General features: G+C 43.5%; 2 protein-coding genes across 10 annotated transcripts in view; one reads left to right on the top strand and one right to left on the bottom strand.

Moving 5' to 3' along the window:
* The window catches only part of Cpsf7 (cleavage and polyadenylation specific factor 7), a 21,966-nt gene extending 19,472 nt beyond the window's left edge, over window positions 1-2,494 (bottom strand). For 4 of the 8 annotated variants that reach the window (XR_004946473.1, XM_036205323.1, XM_036205335.1 and 1 more), the window contains exons 1-2: window positions 2,409-2,470; window positions 1,693-1,801 (exon numbers count right to left, since the gene is read on the bottom strand). Coding sequence is in view for 3 of the 8 variants with exons in the window: in XM_036205306.1 (XP_036061199.1) it covers window positions 1,693-1,746 (54 nt within the window). In the remaining 5 variants the exon portion in view is untranslated. Of the gene's footprint in view, window positions 1-1,692; window positions 1,802-2,125; window positions 2,205-2,408 lie in introns of those variants that run through there. The other 4 variants (XM_036205306.1, XM_036205315.1, XM_036205338.1 and 1 more) reach the window with 3 other exon arrangements.
* On the top strand, window positions 1,640-22,961 carry Sdhaf2 (succinate dehydrogenase complex assembly factor 2). 2 transcript variants are annotated; one of them, XM_036205340.1, is made up of 4 exons: window positions 1,640-1,786; window positions 7,568-7,785; window positions 7,864-7,973; window positions 22,074-22,961. In XM_036205340.1, the coding sequence occupies exons 1-4, from the start codon at window positions 1,745-1,747 to the stop codon at window positions 22,202-22,204; spliced, it is 501 nt and encodes a 166-aa protein (XP_036061233.1). In that variant the 5' UTR covers window positions 1,640-1,744; the 3' UTR covers window positions 22,205-22,961. The 2 variants fall into 2 exon arrangements, with proteins under 2 accessions (XP_036061233.1, XP_036061238.1); XM_036205345.1 differs by having other exon boundaries at window positions 1,642-2,678; window positions 22,074-22,287.

Raw genomic sequence — 22,961 nt, 5'->3', positions numbered from 1 at the left:
TTTGAACAACTCTTAGACTTTTAAACTATTCAGCAGCTTCCAGATTACACTTAAACCAGCTTTGCCAAAAATTAACTTATGGGGATGGGTTCCCCTTCTCTACTTTCAAAGTCTATACTTGTTTCAACTTTCCCTGTATCAAACATTGCCTGTTTGGTATATATGTCTAAGAGTTTATACACTAATTAGTCCATACACTAATTTTGGTTTTAGACCAGTAAGTCCTTAAAAAAAAAAAAAAGCTAACTAAGGAACAAATTACTGATGTTAATAATGTCTACCTTGACAAAGCAGTTGACCATTGGACAAGAACTATGTCTTGTCTATGACCCCACCCCAGTCACATTGCTTAAGCAATTATTAATTTTTTTTAAAGATCAAATATGGCCCACGATCAAGGATTCTGCCAATAAGTGAGTTGCAGTAGCAGTCAACAATATACAGATTTGGAATTGGGGGGTGTGTGTGTGTGAGACACTATCTTTTAGTAATACAGAACTAAGAAAGTCTTGTTAATTAATGACAAAGCTATAAATTTCAAATGGTGAAAGTCTGATTCAAGCAAACACGTAAAACTCAGGAAAGCAAGACTGGAGAGGCTCAGTAGTTAAGAACACTTTCTGTCTGTCCAGAGAAGCGGAGTTTGGTTACGAGCACTCACATCAGGCGGCTCACAACCGCCTGCAGCACTAGCTCCAGGGGGACCTCACACTGCTAGGCTCCTTGGGCACCTGAACTCACATGCATGTAACCACACACATATATAAATTGAAAATAAAATAACGGGGCATATAAGCCTCTTTTGTTGCTTCCTATTAAAGGGTCCATTCTCCCCAGGTCTTTATGCCATTGGAATACACCAATGACAAGAACCAGCTTGCTCAAGGACAATGGTGTTGAAGAACCCAGGTTAGATAATTAAAGTTTTAAATAGAAAGTTTCCATTGAGCTTTGACTTCAAGATCACAGAACTCAACTGCATAGATTACTATTTCAAGGGACGTTTGTATAAATTCCCTGGTATTGTAATAAAAATATAAAGACAGAAACAAATTCAACCTAGCCTTTGACTTGCCTTTAAACTAGTTTATTCAATGGTCTTTACTTCCCTTCCACCTCCCAGAAATCTTAAGTTTTATGAGTAAAACGTATACCAAAATGCCCACAGACTTCTCAAGACCACAGTCAAGCTATTTACAAAGACTAGAGACACCTGGAGAGGAGCTGGAACCCTATCTTTAAAGTACCTAGTATACTGCGTCTTTCAAAGTTATCTCTTGTACTGCCTGCACCATTGGAAGGGGACTAGTAGGAGGGACTTAACATTCTGGAGCTGCAAGCTGAGAGAACAGCAAAGTCAGTATCAAAATTATCCGCACAATACTGCAACAAATGCAATTTTGATTTTTAATTATGGTTAGTCATCCAACTTTGGAATGACTTGGGGAAACAAATTCCACAAGCTGATCCACTATTCTATTACACTTGGCTTTTTATTTGCTCTTAAAAAGCAAACCCTTTAAAATTGAAGCCTGGAGGTTCAAATTAACATAGAGGAATGGTCAGTTGTCTTCAAAGCCTCCGCTAGGGGGAAACGCTTCGATATTACGGGGAATTATTTTGAGCTGAGAGAGAAACCACTGTCAGTAGACTGATGAAGGAAAACCCAAAGCTGCTTATGATTCCTCTCACCTGGTTGAACTCTTCATCAGCGTAAATATCAATCAAGTCCACTCCTTCTGACATGGCTCCGGAAATACGCTCTCGAGCCCGGAGAACGGACAAAGTAAGAAAGATGCCACTACGGTATTCAGAAAAGGGTAAAAAATTTTAAGGGACGAGGGTCCCAGGCTGGGAGGAGGGCAATGGTCTCCCGGCAGCCAGAGCCTGGCCCCACCCGCTCCGCCCCGCCCCCAGCCTCGCGCCGCCCCCAGCTCTCCCAGGCCGCCCGGGCTCGCGGGGCTCGCTGCCCATCACCCGCGGGCCCGACCCGAGTTGCGCCGAGTCGGCGCCCGTAGCCGCCTGTGGCGCCACCGCCAAGTCCAGGCCTCGACTCTCGAGAGGGCCCAAGGGCCGCGCTGTGAAGAACCATCGCAGCGAAAGCCGCAAGCTCAGCCCGCCGCACCTGCTAGACCCAGGGGGCGGCCCAAGCTGGAGTCCCCCGCGGGCCCGGAAGCTACCGCCGCCTCCACTCCAACCGGGCCCGGTCCTCGCCCTCGGCTAGGCCTACCCTTGCTCCCTCCCACAGCTCCACTCCAGGACCTCAGCCCCTCCCTCGGAGGCCCGCGCTTCCCTCTACCCGCCGTCTTCCGCCACCGCCGCCACCTCAACCGACCCCCTCCCCGCCGCGGCGCCAGCCCCGGCCCTCCTTCCGGCCCCGCCGGCCCCCGGCCGCGCGCCCCCGTTACCGGGAATATGGCGGCGGCCGCGGAGAGTCCCGACTAGGCCCGAAGCGCGCGAACCGCTCTCCGCCCCAGGTCCCGCCCCCCCCCGCCGGCGGCGTCAGACGCACCGCTACTTCCGCCATACGCTGGGACGCGCCTTCCGGCTTGAGGTCCACCTCCACTGGTGAAGTCCACGGCTAGACCGCCTGGAGTTCCCGGAAGTAGCCCGGTTGCCAACTTCCGGTGCTGTAGGGAGAAATGGCGGTGGTCACCTTGATCCCGACGCTGGCGCGGGTGAGAGAGCCGAAGATTTAGGGTTCGGGGCGGGCAGCAGCTAGGACTGTTTCGTTCTCGTCTGTGTCATGGAGACTGTAGGGAGAGTTCAACTACCCCACAGCCCAGGGAAAGATCCCCTCACGGCCAGGCTCATACAGGCGCTGGACATGAAGCTCTTTTTCCGTTCTTTGCTGAACCCACGGTGTGCTCGAGAGTGAGAATACTCGGTAATATGTGGTTAAGTCGTCAGTCATCGTGCGAGACAACTCAGATCTTACTTGAGTCGCCAGGCACAGTTACCTAACCTCCAAAAGCCCACTTCTAGCTCCTATTCTTAAAGTCTTCAGTTCCTTCTTCCCCCTTTTTAGCCAGTCTTAATGTGTTGCCCAGGCTGACCTCAAGTTCGAAATTCTCCTGCCTCATCTTCCAAACTACTGGGATTATAGGCTTGAACCAACACACTTAGATTACTCTTTTTTTTTTTTTTTTTTTTTTAAACGTAGCCATTTGCCCCTATAAACTTACATCTTGGTACTATTTTGGTCCCATCTCCACTTTTTGTTAGGCTTTAATCTGTCGCGAGATTTTTTTTAAAAAAATTTCTTTTTTCTTTACTCTTAACGTTTTGATTGTTCAAATCTGTGGTTTTAAGTATCTGCATGTCTGAATTTTCCGGCTTTCATATGCTGTTGATTTGCAGTTTTATTTCAGTGTTGTTTAAAGGTAGTTGTGATTATCTTAAATTTGTCAAGACTTGTGAGCTCTTGGAAATGTTCATCCATGCATTTGAGAGGAATGTATGGTCTATTGTATGGAATGTCTGTATATCTCAGTTAGATAAACTTAGAGTGTTGTTCTAGTTGTCAAATATTGAAACCCCCCAACCAAGCCCTACCTCGGATGTCCTATCCCTTATTGAAAGGGTGGTATTAAAATCTGTTTCTTTTCTCTCCCTGTTAGTGTCTGCTTCATGGATTTGTGTTCTTTAATGTTAGATCCACATATAGTTATGATTGTTATACCTTCCTGCTAACTTTGTTTGTTTGTTTTTAAGATTTATTTTATTTATCAAGTATACAGTGTTCTGTCTGCATGTTTGCCTGCAGGCCAGAAGAGGGCACCAGATCTCATTACAGATGGTTGGGAGCCACCATTTGGTTGCTGGGAATTGAACTCAGGACCTCTGGAAGAACAGCCAGTGCTCTTAACCTCTGAGCCATCTCTCCAGCGCCCCCCTGCTAACTCTTCTTAATACTATATAATGTTCTTTATCTCATTCAACAGGTTGTTTGTTTGTTTGTTTGTTTGTGAACTAAGCCCCAACCCCAGGGCCTTGGCATGCTAGAGAATCTCATTTTCTTTTCTTTCTTTTTTTAGATTAAAAAATACGTACATATGTGTTTGTACTTTCATGAGTGTATGTCCACTATGTGTATAGGTGCCCATAAAGGCCGGAAGAGGGTGTTGGATTTTCTGGGATCGGAGTTATAGATGGGTATAAGCCATCTGCTGAGTGGTTTGGGAACTAAACCCCAGTCCTATGCAAGAGCAGTAAATGCTCTTAACTGCTGAGCTGTCTTTCTAGCCCCGGCAATCTCATTTTCTTCTGTGTCTCTTCTACAGGAATTTCCCTTGGGGTGTGATGAGGCTTACATAAAATATTTCTAAGTCTGTTTAAAATTGATAATTTTAACTGCATACGAGAACTTCTCTTCTACTCTCTATGTACAGGATATTGATGCCACAGAGTGTACTTTTTTTAATTGGAAATTGTGTGTGTGTGTGTGTGTGTGTGTGTGTGTGTGTGTTCACACACACTTGTGAATATAGCTACCCACTGAATACCCACTGAAGCTGCAGAGGGTGTTGGATCCCCTGGAGCTGAAATTATATGTGCTGAGCGAGTGGCCTTGTATATCTGGTTAATTTCAGAGACTTCCTGAAGCCTTTGAGTTGTTTACTTCCCAATCTTAAGGAGCATCCCTGTAGGATGGGATATATTACCTTCCTTTAGAACATTCTGTGTCTTGGCTAGGAGTAGTAGCATAAAGCAGAGGCTGGAGGGTCTCTGAGTTCAAGACCAGCCTGACCTAGATGTCAAGTTCCAGGCCAGCTAGGGCTACATAGTGAATAATAATAATAATAATAATAATAATAATAATAATAGCAGCATCCTGTGTCTTAATGAGCTTCCCTCCAAAATGGCAGGTCTTATCCTGGAGGAAATTGCTACACAACACCTATCATGCATGAAAGCCCCGGATTTGATCCCTAGCGTCACATAACAACAGAGTGTAATAGCATGTGCCTATAATTCTAGCACTCTGAAGTTGGTGGCAGGAGAATGAGAAGTTTAAGGTCATCATCCTTGGTTCTTTAGCAAGTTCAAGGCCAGCCTAGTGTGCTGCTATGATGAGATGGGAGGTAGAGACAAGAGAATTCTTGGAAGCTCACAGGCCAGCTAGGCTGGCATACACAGTAGAGAACAACAAAGAAACTGTTGCAGGACAAGGTGGAAGGTGAAGAGTGAAACTTGAGCTGTTCCTCTGACCTCTATACATGTACCCATGTTTGCACACATAAGGATTTTTTTTAATGCATTTTCTTTTTCTTCTTTTTAACTTATGTATTAATGCTCTATATGGATGTACATACAACTTTATGCCAGAAGAGGGCATCAGATCCCACTAAAGGTGCCTTACAACAGGAATTTCTATTTTTAAAGTTCTGGAGACTGAGATCTAGGGTAAAGATCAGTTAATTCCCTCTTGTGGTCTTTCCACAACTTGCAGATAGCCACTTTTCCATTGTGCTCTCATGTGGTCTTTCTTTATACGTGCACATTTCTGATTTGCTGGACAATTTATGCCTTGGTATGGACTTCCTTAGGTTCATGATACTTGAGGTCTCTTAAGCTTCTCAAATCTGAATGTCTGTTTCTTTTTCCAAATTGGAAGTTTCAGTCTTTTTTTTTTTTTTTTTTTTTTAAAGATGGTATGTGTCTGTATGTCTCTGCCCCTCTGTATGTCTTTCTTCTGTGTGCATGTGTTGTGGGGATAGAACTCAGGTCCTTAGGCTTGGCAACAAGCACCTTTACCTTCCTCTATCAGTTCATAATCAGTAGCTTTCCCTAGTGTCTGTGATGCTATAGTTTCTTTGTAACTACTAAAGTTGCTCAGAGTCCCATTCCTCTTTAATTTCCTCCCTCTCTTTTGTCTGATATTGGAGCCCTTCAGTTTCATAGTAGCCCTGCTCTAGCCTCTCAAATGCTGGGATTACAGGCATGAAGCACCATGCCTAACTAGTTGCTCTGCTCTCTTATTCTCAGTGGCTGCTGGACTTCTAAGAGTATGTTGACTCTATTAGTGTTGCAGAAACCAACCAAGTCCCTTAGGCAATGCCAATGCCCATGCTTCAGAACATTGACCATACTCTTCTGAGCCCTGGGGAAGAGGCTCCCGAACGATACTAGATTTTGTCTGCTATCTAAGGTTTCCTCTGCACCCAAAGTAAGCAGCTCAGCTTTCTTGGTCTCTGTGGTCCCTAAGTGTCAGGAATGAATTGTGTCCTGTTGTTGCTCTGAGGCAAGAGAGACAAAAAACCAGCCTCATAGGCAGCCCCTGAGATGCTGGAGCATTAGGTGGACACGCCAGCTCTGTTTCCCCAGGAAAAATTGGGAGTTGTGGTTTTTTTTTTGTTTGTTTGTTTTTGTTTTTTGTTTTTTGTTTTTTTTTCATTCTGCAGTAAGGCAGGAATGGGGACCATGGCAAGTGAATGCTGTTTGTATTAACCATCACCTTTGTTTGCTACAGCTTTCAACCAGATGCCTTTTCCTATAGCACTTAGATTCAGCTTGTTTGGATGACTTTGCTAGGTAGAAGCCTAGTGCTGGGATATTCTCCCCATGGTCGTGTGCTTGGGTGGTGGGTTAGAGTGTTGGGGAAAACAGGATTATGGCATGTGCAGCCTTCCTATTAGCAGCTGATTTTGTACTTATCTGGGGAGCAGGAACCTGTTTTCCAGACTTTTCACAGAGAGAATAGATCTGTGAATTGTTGCGTCAGTATCTCTATTGGAAGGGTTTGGTGGCAAGGAGGATGTGGGTCTTCCTGTTCTGCCATCTTGCTAACATTACCACCTTATCATTGTGTCTTTTTAAAATTTGTGTATGTGTGTGATATATGTTTGTGTGTGAGAGAGGGAAGGGGAGAAAGGGAAGTGCTTTCCTATCCTTGTGTGTGGAGACCAGAAGTCAACTTCAGGTGTCTTCCTCTATTTTCACTTTATTTCCAGAGATAGAATCTCTCTGTTTTGGCTAGACTCCCTGACCAATGAACTTGTAGGATCCACCCGTGCTGAGGTTACAGATGCAGGGTGCCATTCTTGGCCATGCTTGGCTCCTCTGTGTTGTGCACTCAGGTCCTCGTGCTTCCACAGCAAGCACTTTACTTACTGAGCCGCCATCACCCAACCCTTCTCATTATATCTTAGAGTGTATGCCCTTCTTGGGTTTGCAGTCTTCAGGAGACCTAGGTATTCTCAACTTTAACAGGCGAGGAACTGGAACACAACTAGACTGTATAGTTTTAAAGAAATGCAAAAGGAGACGTGTTTCTGCTGGGATAATTTCTGGAAAGATTGGTTAATAGCACATCTGGAATATTCATTCTGTCTTATAGAGTGAGGTGTTGCCCAATTTATAAACATGTATCTGTGGTTCTGTTTCAGTGACTATCACCTCTAAGTCTTAGATTCATTGGTTTCTGTTTGCTTTACTATAAAGGGACCAGAATCAGCACAAGGACTAAGTGAGCTCTAATGCATTTAGCACCTTATGTGTTGAATAAATAGCAGTGATAGTAACCATTGTCTTATAAAGATGTTTGTGGTTTATTTGTTTGTTTCAGGTACTGTCAAAGCACAGCCTGCTGTCTCCTTTGTTCAGCGTGACATCATTCAGACGATTCTACAGAGGTGACAGCCCAACAGATTCTCAAAAAGACATGATTGAAATTCCTTTGCCTCCATGGGAGGAGAGAACTGATGAATCCATGGAAACCAAAAGAGCCCGCCTACTCTATGAGAGCAGGAAGAGGGGGATGCTGGAGAACTGTATTCTCCTTAGGTATTGGGAAGAGGGCTCCGGGTGTCACTTCTCTTTGACAAGGCAGTCTTGTCAGCCTCGTTTTCCTTTTCCTTCTAGCCTCTTTGCTAAAGAATATCTGCACAACATGACAGAGAAGCAGCTGAACCTCTATGATCGCCTAATTAACGAGCCTAGCAATGACTGGGATATTTACTACTGGGCCACAGGTATGCCATGTGATAAGCTGCATTTCGTGATGATTGGATAGCAAGCCTAGTGGAGTCTGAAATAGTCTAAATATCTTAGCAATCTTTTGAGATGGGATCTTTCTGTGTAGTCCTGGCTTTCCTGGAACTCTCTATGTAGACCAGACTAGCTTTGAACTCACAGAGATCTACCTGCCTTTACCTCCTGAGTGCTGGGATTAAAGGCATGTGCCACTAATTCAGGCCCTGTTTTCATCAAATTTATTTATATATTAGATACCAAACCTAAACACTGTTCAAAATTTTCCACAATGTACAAATTTTATTTAATTGGTTGCTTATTTAAAATTTTTTAACATTTATTTATTTATTTACTTATTTTGTATGCATGTGTAAGTGAGCACATGTGTGAATGTGTATTGAGGTCAGAGGACAACTTACTGTTCTTCTTTCACCCTGTGGGTTCCAGGGATTGAACTAAGGTTATCAGGCCTTACAGCAAGTACCTTTCCTGCCCTCAGTTCAGTTTTTTTGTTGTTGTTGTTTGTTTGTTTGTGAGACAGATGGAATACAGTCTGATGTAGGTGAAAGGGAAATGTAGTAAAGCAAGTGAAACTCACAGTATCAAAGGGAAGGCTGAAGCATAGGTTGGGAACGTGGTAGAGATATGCGAGGCTGCTTCCTGCAGAACAAGCCTGTCAGTTGAGAGAGAAGGCATCAAAGTAAAGTCAGCAATATTTTTGGGTTGTTTTGTCTTTTGAGACAGGATCTCACTGTATAGCCCAGGCTGGCCTGGAACTTGCTATCTAGACCAAGCTGACCTTGAACTTACAGAGATCTGCCTGCTTCTGCCACCTGAGTGCTGGGATTAATGGCCAGGGACTTGCTTTGTTTTGAGACAGTGTCTTACTGTGTGGCCCAGGCTGGCTTTGAACTCATGATCCTTCCATCCAGCCTCCTCATGGCTGAGTTTACAGAGTGTTGGGAATACAGACATGTGCCACCATCCCTAGTCAGGATGATGACTTCTTATTCTAACTGCTTAATGTAAAGATGAAGGGCTCTTGTCCAAAGTCCACCTTAATCCTGGGGGGCCAGTGAGGGCTCTTAAAAGGGAAAGTTTAAGGAAGTAGGAACAGAGGCTGCAAATAAATCAAGCATTTTTGAATTATAGGCCACAGGTATAATGAAGATTGGCTTTCTTAGGGTAATCCTCTCTGAACTTCCTGAGTTTTCTATGACTTAAACAGTTTTACATTAGTGTAATGGCCATCTTAAACTGTATATTAACAGATTGCCTACTCATAACTTCCTGTAACTCCAGCTTTTAGCCTTTTATGAGCATGTGCACTCATGTGTACACTCACACAATTACAATTAAAGATAAAGTAAATCTTTTTAAAAAACGGGAGTCTAGATGCGTATTTGGTTATTTGAAAACCCAGCAAATCTTAAGTATTTGCTATCGGCCCTTTGTAGAGCAAGTTTAATGCTGACTTAGCATAAGACGTTTGAGAATGACCTTTGTCGCTTATGTCAGTAGTTCATTCTTTTGTTTGTTGAGTGATATTCGGGTGTATGGATTACCACAGTTTAGTTCTTGACCAGTAGCGGGATTCTAGTGTTTTCAGTTGTAGGCAGTTATAACCATTGCCACCATAAACACTTGGGTACAGATTTTGTGAAAATAGATTTCAAATTTTCTTGGATAAGTATCCAGAAGAATCATTGGATTGTGTGTTTACCTTTATACCATACTTTATCCATATGGGCCAGACAGTAAATATTTTAGATACTGCTGGCCATATGGTTTCTTATAACTCTGTAACTGCATCTGTAGCATGTGATCAACCACAGGTAGCAAGGTCTACAAATGAGTGTGCCTGTGTCTCAATTGAATGTCAATCCTGGACATTGGATTTGGACTTCATATACTTTCTAATCATGAAGTATCCTTTTGACTTTTCTCCCTCAACTTTTTAAAAATCAGTCTTGCTGGACATGATGGCACACACCTTTAATCCCAGCACTTGGGAGGCAGAGGTAGGTTGATCTCTGAGTTTGAGGCCAGCCAAGGATACATAATGAGACCCTGTCTCAAAATAAAAAAATAAAAATCATTCTTTGCATATGAGCCATTACAAAGATAGCAACTGTCCATAGTTTCCACTGCTTATGCTAAGATTTAAGGAGTATCTACTATGTGCTTACGTTTTCATGATGTTCTGGGAAAAACAAAACAACAGGGATAATAGATAGCAGCAATCGCTAGAGACAAATTATGAAGGAACACTTGATGTCTTAGGGTTTTTATTGCTGTGAAGAGACACCATGACCACAGCAACTCTTATAAGTGAAAATGTTTGTTTGTTTGGTTGGTTTTTTTTTTTTTTTTTTTGGTTTTTTTTTGTTTGTTTTTGTTTTTTGAGACAGGGTTTCTCTGTGTAGCTTTGTGCCTTTCCTGGAATTCCCTTTGTAGATAGGCTGACCTCAAACTCACAAAGATCCGCCTGCCTCTGCCTCCCGAGTGCTGGTATTAAAGGCATGTGCCACCAATTTGTCTCTTGGATTTAGCTCAGTGGTAGAGTGATTGCCTAGCAAGCACAAGGCCCTGGGTTCTGATCTCAGTTCAAAAAAAAAAAAATAATAAGTGAAAACATTTAATTGAGGTGGCTCACTTACAGTTTCAGAGGTTCAGTCCATTATCATCATGGCAGGGAGCATGGTGGCATGCAGGCAGACATGGTGCTGGAGAAGTAGCTGAGAATCATATATCTTATAGGCAGTAGGAAGTCAACTGAGTCACTGGACATTATCCTGAGCATAGGAAACCTCAAAGCCCAACCCCACAGTGACACACTTCTTTCAAAAATGCCATGCCCACTCCAACAAAGCCATACCTCCTAATAGTGCCATTCCCTATGAGCCACTCCCTATGAGGACCACTTACATTCAAACTACCACACTTGGTGTTGTCAACATGACAGCCATGTTGGTGAGACGACATGGGTGTAGCTTTTGACATTGCTAGGAGATATAATCTAATAGCAAATTCATTGTTCCTTTGGCTCTTGCAATCTTTCTGCCCCCTCTTTCACAATGATCCCTGAATCTTAGGTGCAGGAGTTGTGTTGTTGTTGGCACTGGGCTCCACAACTTCAATTTGGTCAGTTGTGGTTTTCTGTAATGGTCTTTGTCTCTTGCAAAGAGGCATTTCCTTGGTGGAGGGTGAGAACTGTTCTTTCTGTGGGCATAAGGACAGATATTTAGAATGCAGTTAGGATTATGCTAGTTTAGTGAAGTGGCAGTTGTAGGTTTTCCTTCAAGATCTATGATTTCCCTAGCCCTGGGTAGTTGGCTAGGTTTCTAGTACCAGGTGTGATTTCCATCTTGTTGACCAAGTCTTAATTCCAATTAGAGAACTGTTGGTTACTGCTAAGCTATGTGTACCATTATTGCACCCTTATAGTTATCATGCCACGCTGGTTATTGTAGTTCAGAGATATCATACATGGGTAGGACTGTTGGTTGCCTCCATCCTTTGGAATCTTGAATGGTGCTGTCTTAGTTAGATTTTCTATTGCTGTGAAGGGACACCATGACCTCAGCAACTCTTACAAACAGAAACATTTAGTTGAGGTGGCTTGCTTACAGTTTCAGAGGTTCAGTCCATTATTATCATGGTGGGACATGGCGGCGTGTAGGCAGTTGGGTGCTGGAGAAGTACCTGAGAGAGTCCTATATCTTGCAGGCAACGTGAAGTGGTCTGTCTCACTATGCATGTTGTAAGCATATGTGAGACTTCAAAGTCTGCCTCCACAAAGACACACTTCCTCCAACAAGGCCACACCTCCTAATAGTGCCACTCCCTTTGGGGCCATTTTCTTTCAAACCACCACAGGTGCTTTCATTTCTTTTCTTTTTTTTTTTTCATTTTCTGACACAGGGTTTCTCTGTGTAGCTTTGTGCCTTTCCTGGAACTCACTCTGTAGACCAGGCTGGCCTCAAACTCACAGAGATCCACCTGCCTCTGCCTCCCGAGTGCTGGGATTAAAGGCATGCGCCACCACCGCCCAGCTTCATTTCTTTTCGTTGGTGAAGTGACTCTCCCAAGTTTATTAATATAAGTTATTTGGCTTTGAAATCCTGTAACAGCCTTATATCCCAAAATTAATACTAGAGAGTCTTGATTTATTAACAGTTCAAGATCTTTCATCTCCATGAATATTGGTATATAATATTTCGTAAGTTGTCATCTGGTTTTGATCAGATAGGTTGTGACGTGCTCTTCTCCATTTTCTGGAAAATATATGTAGAATTGGTGTTGCTTCTTTCATAAACATGTGATAAAATTTGCTAGTCTAGTTGTCTGGGCTAGTAGTTTTCCTTCCTGGATACTTTAAACTGTGAAGCCAGTATTTTTAATAGAGATTGAATGATTATAGATGTTTCCTCTGGGGTGAGATCCAGTCATCTGTCTTTCAAAGTATTTGCCGTTCATCTAAGTTGTCAGGTATACAGATAGGACTGTATTTGTAGTGGCTTCTTCTTCCTTTCACTGTTATAGGAGCTGTAGTAGTGTCTCTCCTGGACCTGTAATGTGGCTCAGCTAGTGATGCCACTTGTTGCTGAAGCCTGGTGACCTGAGCTCAATCACTGGAATTCACATAAAAGTGGAAGGAGAGAACCAACTTTACAAAGTTGTCCTCTGATCTCTGAGTGCATGCTGTGGCATTTGTGCCCTCCATTATGTACTCACACACTTACTAAGAATAAATAATAAGCCAGGAGTGATGACGCACACCTCTAATCACAGCACTTGAGAGGCAGAAGCAGGTGGATCTCTGTGAGTTTTGAGGCCAGCCTGGTCTACATAGTTAGTCCCTGGATAGTCAGAGCTACATAGTAAGACCTCCCCCTCCCCTGAAAATAAATAATAATAGGTATTTTTATATCTATTATTGGTAATTTGTTTTTTATTTTCATCAGTATTGCGAAAAGTTGCCATTGGTTTCATTTTTTTCTTTCAGGGGTTTGTCTTTTATATCACTGCTATTTTCTGTTGTTTCCAGTTTTCAGTTCTATTGGTTTCTGTGGTTACTCATGTCTTTCTTGTCTTAAGTGTGATTGGCATTTCCTAGTTGTTTGAAGTAGAAGCTAGGCTCATCAGAGACCTTCTTTTCCACCGTAAACATTCAGTCCCTCTAAGCCAGTGGTCCCCACCCCTCCTGATGCTGTGACCCTTTAATACAGTTCCTCATGTTGTGTGACTCCAACTATAGCATTATTTCATTGCTGCTTCATAACTATAATGTTGCTACTGTTGTGAATTGTAATGTAAGTATCTGATCTGTAAGATATCTGATATGTGACCCCTGTGAAAGGGTCATTCAACCCCTAAGGGGTTGTGACCCACAGGATGAGAAACTGCTCTAAGCACTGTTTGAACGTATTACATAATCTTATATTTTTCCTAAGATTCAGATTATTTTCTAATTTCTGTCATGACTCTCTTTAGCCTGTGAGTTATTCAGAAGTACATTTAAGTTTCAAGTATTTGGGAATTTGCCAGAATTTATTGAAGTTTGCTTTTAGGCCTGAAATACAAGTACTTTGGTAATACTCCATGTACACTTGAATGTGTGTCTTTTGTTCTTGTGGGCAGAGCCTTCTATGAATGATAACTAGGACAAGGAGGTTGATGAGGTGTTCCCCATAGTTTTCCGTGTCTGAGTGCCTCTTCTACTGAGTGAGGAACATTAGAGTCTGCAATTATGGATTATCTGTCATCCCTTCTCTTTCCTGAGTCTTTGTTCAGGTGTTAGGTGCAAACTCATCAAGAACTGTTAGATTTTCATGTCAAGTTGCTTCCTTTGTCATTGTGTTTCTTTGTCTCTATTGTTGATAATGATTCTTGCTTTGAGGTTCTGGTAGTTTAGACACTCTAGCTTTTTTTAAACATTTTGTGTGTGTGTGTGTGTGTGTGTGTGTGTGTGTGTGTGTGTGTGTGTAGGAGGAACACCTGCATACCACAGTGTACATGTGAAGGTCAGAGGACAACTCATGGGAGTTGATTCTCTGCTTCCACTTGTAGGTTCCAGGGATTGAACTCAGGTCCCAGGATTGGGGACAAGTGCCTTGATCAACTAAGCAGGCTTGTTGGACCTTCTTTTGATTAGTTTTTGCCTGGGTGTGTAGGTTCCTGTTTGGATTATTTTCCTCTTGCTTTGTAAACAGTTGCCACAAGTTTACTAAACTTGGAGCCACATCTGTTTCTTGGATCATAGTTCTGTGGGTCAGTAGCTCTGCCCAGATCTCACACTCTGAAATTAGTGTGTCAGGTGTTCTGTGTTTCTGTCTGGAGTCTCTGGGGAAGAATTTAATTCTAAGCTCATTGACAATTTTTTCCCTGAGAATGTGTTTCCTTACGTTGGAGGGCTGAGTTCCTTACTGACCTTACTGAGCAGCAGCCAGCTCCTTCAGCTCTTTGAGGCCTTGTTCCACGGCCCTCCCTCCCTGCCTGAGCAGTGGCTCTCCTCCCTCCCACTTCCCATTTGTCTGACTTCCCCTTCTGTTACCTGCTGGAGTGCCTGTGTTCCAGTCACCAGCTGTCATTGTCTTTATATCTAAATGGAGTTTTTCTGTGGATGGAATACAGTCTTTCTTTTCTTATCCAGTCTGATGGTCTCTGCTAGTGGGTTTAGACCTTTCTTGTTTACTAAATTCTCAATGTGTTTGAATTCAACTCTACCATTTTTGGTTGTCATTTCTTCCATCTCTTCTTTTTCCTTTCTGTTATTTGTTTGTGTGTGTGGGGGTATCGCTACTCTTGATTTATTTATGTCCTTATAGGTTCTTAATGATTGCTCCTGGGTTTACAGTGTACAGCTTTAATTAATCATAATCTGATTTCAAGACCTGTGACCCTCATGTATAACGTATGGTCTTTACAATCGAGTGTGCCACCCCATCCCCATCCCCGCTGCCCTCAGCTTTTGTTCTGCGGTCATTCTTTTTACTTCGACCTTTACTCTAAGCCTGGGACAGATTTCTCCTGCTTTACTGTGGGTAGTAAAGGAAAATAATCCAAAATATGTGTTCCACTCTCATTAACTTTGCCCATTTTGGAGATGGTTGTTTCTTTATGTACATCTCTGTTCCTATCCCACCGTAACCCCTCTGCTGAACTTCCTTTACTATTCCTGTAGCACAGATTGGGTGTTTTGAATTCCCTGCCTTGGGTATGGAACTGAAGGCTCACAGGTTTGTTTGTTTGTTTCCCAGCACTTTATGAAGATGTACTTCTTTTGCTAGACTGTCAGTATGTAACTCCAGTTCCAGGGGTTCTGGCACCCACTTCTGGCCTCCGTGGAGAACCAGGCACACACACGATACACATACATATACACAGAGACAAAACACTCACATGCATAAAATAAATAAATAAATCCAAAATCAAAATAAAAAGATTTTTTTTAAAGTTATTCTTTAAGAGATGAGGTCTTAGCTGGGCGGTGGTGGCACATGCCTGTAATCCCAGCACTCGGGAGGCAGAGGCAGGTGGATCTCTGTGAGTTCGAGGCCAGCCTGGTCTACAAAGTGAGTTCCAGGCCAGCCTCCAAAGCTATAGAGAAACCCTGTCTCGAAAAACCGAAAAAAAAAAAAAAAAAAAAATTAAAAAAAAAGAGAGAGAGAGAGATGAGGTTTTACTGTGCTCCCCAGGCTGGCCACAAACTCCTGAGCCTCCAACAAACCTCATGCTTCAGCCTCCTGAGTAGCTAGGATTACAGACACATGCCACCACGCTCAGTTTAGAACAGGTTTGTTTGGCTCACAGTTTTGTGGGGTTCAGTCTCTAGGTGATGGACCCCAGTGCTGGAAGAACTGAGATGTGTAGGTGAGGCAGCACATGGCAGCAGCAAGTAGCTACTAAGCAGTGTTCACTTCACGGCCAGGAAGCATGTGTGGGGGAGAGGAAGGGAGGGACTGGATCCTGGTATCTCCTTTGAGAATGTATCTCCAATGACTGGAAGACTTCTTGGGACCCCCAAGATTTTCACTACCTCCCAATAGCACCAAGCTGGGGATATACAGGGGACATTGTCCTTGGAGGAGCACTCCCCATCCTAACTGTAGTACTATGTCTAGTGTTTGTTTTGGTATTTATTCTGTTTGGGGTTCTCTGGACATGCTGGATCTGGATTTATTTTTTATTTATTTATTTATTTATTTTTAAGATTTATTTATTTAGTATACAGAAGAGGGCACCAGATCTCATTATAGATGGTTGTGAGCCACCATGTGGTTTCTGGCAATTGAACTCAGGACCTCTGGAAGAACAGTCAGTGCTCTTAACCTCTGAGCCGTCTCTTCATCCGGATCTGGATTTTGATGTTTTTGATTATTATTGGAAGATTCTTCAGTCTCCATCATGCCCTCTTTTTCTTTTGCAATTCTGATTGCACTTTGAACAACTTGTGTCCACAGTTCTTGGCATCTGTTCTGTGTGCTTTCTCTTTGTGAATCAGTATGGGTCCTTTGTATCTGGCAGCATCTCTTGGCCTCGCTTTCACAGATTCTTCCTTTTATTGTGTCAGATGTCACAATGAGCCTCTTGAAGTCATTTTGCTGCTCTGTGATTTTATTTTTAGCATTTCCATATGACATTTAGACTTTTTCATTCCCTGCTGGAATTCCTCATCTTTTCTTAGACTTTACCTGCTTTTTCCACCACAGCTTTTGATGTTAGTCATAATTACTTTAAATTCTTAGTGGGAGTCCTGACACAAGTTATCCACGAGTCTGTTTCTATTGATTGCTTTCTTGTAGTTTCCTTCCTTCTGGATTTATTTTATTTTTCAATATGTGTATCTGTTTGCCACATGTGAGCACAGGTATGTCAGTGGAGGTCAAAGGCATTGGATCCCACTGGAACAGGAATACAAGTGGTTGTGAGCCACCTGTCATAGGTGCTGAAATCAAACTCAGGTCCTCTGGAAAAGCAGTACATGTCCTTAACTGCTGAGCCATCCTCCAGCCCCTGTATCACATTTATTTTTTTGTTAGTTTTAAAAAATTTGAGAGAGAGAGAGAGAGAGAGTTTGTGTGTGTGTGTGTGTGTGTGTGAGAGAGAGAGAGAGAGAGAGAGAGACAGAGAGAGAGAGAGAGAGAGACAGACAGACAGACAGAGACAGAGACATTGCGATTGTATATGCTTGTGTTACAGTCTGAGTGTGAAGTTAGTTTTTTTTTTTTAACCTTGGCATGGGTTTCAGGAATGGAATTGGAGCACGGCAAACAGCTTTGCCTAGTTTGCTAGGTGCTTCCAGGGATTCTCCTGTCTTGTGAGAGGAGCACTGGGATTACATATGTGCTCTTTCATGCTTGGCTTTTTGTGAATCCTGGACATTCTAACATAGGCCCTCATGCTTGCTTGCCAAGTGCTTTACTTACTGGGCCGTATCCTGAGCCCTGTGTTAGCTTTTGAAATGGGTTTTCATTGTGTATCCTAGGCTGGCTCCATTTTTTTTTTTTTTTTTTTTTTCCTTTTGAGACAGGGTCTCACTGTGTAGCCCTGGCTGTCCTGGAACTTACAGAGATCTACTCACCTCTGCCTCCAGAGTACTGGGATTAAAGGCAAGCTCCACCTCACCTGGCTTTGGTTTTAAATTTTTTATTCTTCTGTCTCAGTGTTTTTACCAGTGCTAGGATTATAGGTATGTGCCAACCCACCCTTGTCTAACTGATGTTAGATACCTTAGTTAGACACTGGAGATCAAGATATGTAGTGTCTGTGTCGTGAGGAGCCATGCAGCATCTAGGCTGTTAGTATAGGGAATCAAGTTAGTGAGTTTGGCAGTTAAGCTTAGTCTAGATTATGATTTTGCTCTGTTTATTCAGGACCTCAGCAGCCCCGTGTAATGGTGTGCTCAGGGCAGAAGTTGTTTCTAAAGAGTATTGTCAGTGTTTCTGTTCCATTCTCAGCCTTCAGCCTTCCTATATTTCTGGGCCTCAGAGGGATGCTGTCTGCATGCTCTGGTCTTCCTCAGTGCTAGACTCCTGTGCCTTCCACTTGGCCTTGGTAGTTGAGGGGTGCAAAGGATGACCTTCCCTCTTTTCCTCGTCCAGCCTTGAATCTCAGGTACCGCCTGTGGCCTGGCTCTCAGAGGTGGGTTTGCTCAGTGATAGTGTTGCACCCTCAGGCCTACTTGTTTTTCTTTTTTCTTTTCTCCTTTGCTTCTTCTTCCAGCCTGTATGAGAGAGACAAGATTGATTTCCCCACTCTCAGTCATAGGTTACCTTTGTGCTTTCCAAGAGGGCCCCAGCTGAGCTTCCTGTTTTTTGACCACATGGACTGGGCTTCTCCTCCCAGCTTTCTTCTCTGAGCCCAGACACCTTCAGGGCAATCCAGTGGAGGCTTTCAAGGAAGAGCCTGTGAATGAGTACCAGCTCATTCACACTTGGCTGTGTGGGCCCAGAGCTTTCCATTCTTAGGCTAACCCACACTAGGCTTTGGACAGTTACTTTAGATGTAGCTGAGTTTTTTGTTTTATTTTGTTTTGTTTGTTTTGAGACAGGGTCTCACTGTGTAGTCTTGGATAGCCTGGAACTCACTGGAACAGGCTGGCCTCTAACTCACGGAGAGTACCTGCCTCTGCCTCCTGAATGCTGGGATTAAAGGCCTGTGCCACCATTCCTGGCTTATGAATTCTTGTCTGTTTGTATCACACCCAGTGGCTCTTCCTGTCACAGCCCAGCAAGTGCTCATGTCCAGTTTCCTATTTGATGAGCTTCTCTTCCTTATTCCTTATACTTCGCTGCACTGTGACCTCAGCCCTGACAATGACAAGAAAAGTCTTATTTGTTGTCAGGCTTTCCTTACTGTTAAAGTGCATGTGATATCCTTTCCAACTCCCTGTACTCCAAAGGGAAGCCTAAAACTCTTGGATTTTATTTTGACTGTCACACAAAACCCAGAACAGGCCAGGGCTGTTCCTCCTTCATGGCTTAGCAGGTAAAAGTGCTTGGCCTCACAATCCTAGGACCTGGGTTGGATCTCTGAAACTCATGTAAAAAGCTTATGCAGTAGAGCATGTTTTTTATTGTTGTTTGTTAAGATGGGGTCTCATTATGCAGCTCTGGCTAGCCTGGTATTTACTATGTAGACCAGGCTGGCCTTGAACTCACAGAGATCCACTTGTTTTTGTGCTAGAATTACAGTCTCACACTCATCCAAGTGGTACATATCTGTAATGCCAGTACTCTTACAGCAAATCCTCTGGAAGCTGGTAGGCGAGCCAGCCTGGAACATTCAGCACAGAGACAAGGTAGGAGGAGAGAACTGACCTCCATGGCCATACTGTAGCATGCCTGCACATGCACACACACACAATTTTTAAAAATAAAAAATATAATTTTTAGGAGCTGGAGAGATGGCTCAGAGGATAAGAGCACTGGCTGCTCTTCCAGAGGTCCTGAGTTCAATTCCCAGCAACCACATGGTGGCTCACAACCGTCTGTAATGAGATCTGGCGCCCTCTTCTGTATACATAATAAATAAATCTTTTAAAAAAATACAATTTTTAGAAATAAAATAGCTGTGGGGAGATGACTTCACGATTAAGAGCATTTGCTATTCTTGCAGAAAACCCAGGTTTGGTTTCAAGCACTCACATGGCTGCTCACAAATGGCTGTAATCTAGTTCCTGGAGCTCTGATGCCTGCTTTTGGCCTTTGCTGGCACCAGCCATGCATATAGTATACATATATACCTGCAGGCAAAATACTCAATACACTAAAACATAAATACTAAGAAAAAAAATTAACCCCCAGATCCAAAATACACCCAGAACATTCACTGGGTGCCAGGCTCTGTCTGGGTTTGAAGGGATTCTTTCTAGCATTTTATTTAGTTTTCTGGAACTTGCCACCTAAGCTTTGCTGGTGGGAGGCTTTGCTTGTAATTTGCATCTTATACAAGTGTCTCTGGTATGGAAAGAAAGGTTGAAGGTGAATCCTACCACTAGCCAGGACTGGCACTTTTGTCTTTTTGTCTTCCTGCCCCTTTGCCTGTCCATTAACATCTCATTGTGCAGGTTTTTGTTTCAGAAAATTCCCATTTGCTTAGGTTTACTATAGCCAATTTCTGTCACTTAGACCCAAGGGTCCCTAACTAATAAAGAGAAGAGACAGAGCTTTGTTTTGGGGAGTTCATAGCTTAGACTAGGAGGACTGGAAATGGAGCTCAATGGCAGAACACTTGGAGAGCGCACATGAGGCCCTACCTGGGTTTAGTCTCCAGCACCAAAAAACACAAAAGAATATAAGTGGAAACAATACTGTAGTCTCCCTTACTTTGTAGGGAATTCATTATAAAATCCTCAGAGGATTCCTAAAACTGGATGATCCTAAGCCCTGTGTAGCCCATGCTTTCCCCCATATACCCTGCAGTGTTACCTGCTGCACGGCACTAGAATCAACCTGTCTGTCCATGTCTATGCCCCGGTGCCTTCTTTGCATCATACTCTTGTGCTTTGGGTCTGTTATTGAATAAAAAAATATGATTACATAGCCAGACATAGTGGCTCATGCCTTTAATCCCAGTACTCAGGAGGCAGAGATAGGTGGATCTCTGTGAGTTCAAGGCCAGCCTGGTCTACGTAGTGAGTTCCAGGACAGATGGAGCTGTGTAGTAAGACCCTGTCTCAAAAACAAAGAATGTGGTCACTTGAACATAAGTCTGCAATATTTCTACATTCATTATAGTTCCCAAGCTAAGGTGTCTAAGTGACTAATGCATGGGTAGCATATACAGTGTGGCTATATAGGACGAAGGATGATTCATATGCAAGGTGGACAGAGCAGGACGGTGTAAGATTTTATCAGCCTATTAAGAATAGCATGCAGTTTAAAACTCACAAATTATTTCTGGGACTTTGCATTTTATTTGTCAAACTATAGAGGAGTCAAGCTAAGTGATACTGTGGATGTTGAAACCAAAGGTAAGGTACCTAGAAGACAACTGAGGCCAAATGCAAAACAAAGCAGTGTAGCCAAGTGCACAAGCAAAGGGTCATCCGATTTGATTCTTAAGTATCAGATAGTAAATGTTTTAGTCAGGAGGCCATGTGAACTCTGTTGTCATCCCTCAGCTCTGCCGTTGTGATACAGAGTGGCCGGGACCATGTGCAAGCAAATGAGAGCAGCTGCTCTAGCAGCTCTTTGTCGAGTATAGGCCGGCCTGGTGTGGCCTGGAGGGTTTGGAGGCCGGTGGTCTGTACAGGCTGGCCCTGGTGTGGCCTGGAGGGTTTGGAGGCCGGTGGTCTGTACAGGCCGGCCCTGGTGTGGCCTGGAGGGTTTGGAGGCCGGTGGTCTGTACAGGCCGGCCCTGGTGTGGCCTGGAGGGTTTGGAGGCCGGTGGTCTGTACAGGCCGGCCTGGTGTGGCCTGGAGGGTTTGGAGGCCGGTGGTCTCTTTAGCCATCTGTGGTTCTTGGCGATTGCCGCTTTCAACTTGCTCTTTGTTGTTGTTTACTTTTAGATTTTAAAAAGGTTTTCTTTTTAAAATTTCTTTTATAGTGTGTGTGTGTGTGTGTGTGTGTGTGTGTGTGTGTGTAAGAGGTCAGAGGATAACTTGAGAGTTGGTTCTTTCCTTCTATCATGTGGGATCCAGGGATTGAACTCAGGTTATTAGGGCAAGTGTCTATCCATTGAGCCTTTGAGCTGGCCCTTAAAATTTATTTTTTATTTTTATTGATATGTGTGTGTGGGTGACTGTGGGTGGCCAGAAGAGGGTATAGGATTTCTTGGAATTGGAGTTAAAGGTAATCGTGAGCAACCTGACATGGGTGTTTGGGAAGTGATCTCTGGTCCACTTCAGGAGCAACACGCACTCATAACAGCTAAGCTATCTCTCAGCCTCTGTTTTTGTCTTTAGAGATAGGGTTTTACTCTAGCCTGGGCTAGCCTGGAACTCACTCTGTGACCCAGGCTGGTCTTGAACTTACAGTAATCATCCTGCAGAGACTCTACAGCATAAGCACTGTATGCAGCTTCATAGCTCCGTGTTTTTCACGTGAACATTGACAATGGTACAATTCTTTCTGCCTACCTTTCTGTTGCAGAAGCAAAACCAGCCCCAGAAATATTTGAAAATGAAGTCCTGGAACTGCTGAGAGAGTTCGCAAAAAACAGAAACAAAGAACAGAGACTGCGTGCCCCAGATCTGGAATATCTCTTTGAAAAGCCTCGCTAGGCTATGTGCCACTGTCTGTCATGGTGGTTAGTATACAGACAGAAACTGCTTCTGGTACAGACTTTGGCTTCCTGCTTTTCCTTAGGCCCTTGAACCTCTATCAGGACAGACATGTAATATGAAGGTGGTTCACTCATTATAACCTGCACTTGTCTGCACAACACCTGGCCATCCCCCCCTCCGGCTGCGATGTACTGTGGTGCAGGTATGCCACAAGAGGGCACTAGGGGAAGCAATTCAGCTGCCTCAGCCCCAGCAGTACAAAGATGGAGCTGCTGTATGAAGAGCCCCCCCCCCCCCCCCCACACACACCCAGTGCCCTGGCCCTTGTTAAGGTAAAACTGCCTCCTTCCAACCTGGCATAGTTCTTTCTGCCAAAGAGAGCCAGTCCAAGCCCCTGAGCTGAGCCTATCAAAGGCATAGCAAGCTGAATGAGGGCATCAAGTGGGAATGGTGTAAGCACGCTGCTTAGTCAACATCCTCATCCGATTTTCTTCACAACACACACTCTGTAAACCGAAAGATAATTGAATATTGCAGGATATCAAGAGAGGGAAATTGACAGTTCTGTAATCCTTACAGTAATTATCTTCATTTTGTCTGTTCCTGTGTAACCCATAGTAATGCTTATAATGGGGTTTTACAAACTTACAGGTTTTCTGACCTGTGGCACTGTAGCAAACTTTCCCTCTCTTTCCTACTGCCTTTAAAACTATTTCAGTTGACCAAATAATAATGACACTTAAATAACATGTAA

Source organism: Onychomys torridus, chromosome 1 (genome assembly GCF_903995425.1).
Source record: "Onychomys torridus chromosome 1, mOncTor1.1, whole genome shotgun sequence".
Lineage (NCBI taxonomy): Eukaryota > Metazoa > Chordata > Mammalia > Rodentia > Cricetidae > Onychomys > Onychomys torridus.
The sequence above is the reverse complement of the archived record's forward strand: the minus strand, read 5'-3'. Positions and strand labels throughout refer to the sequence as shown.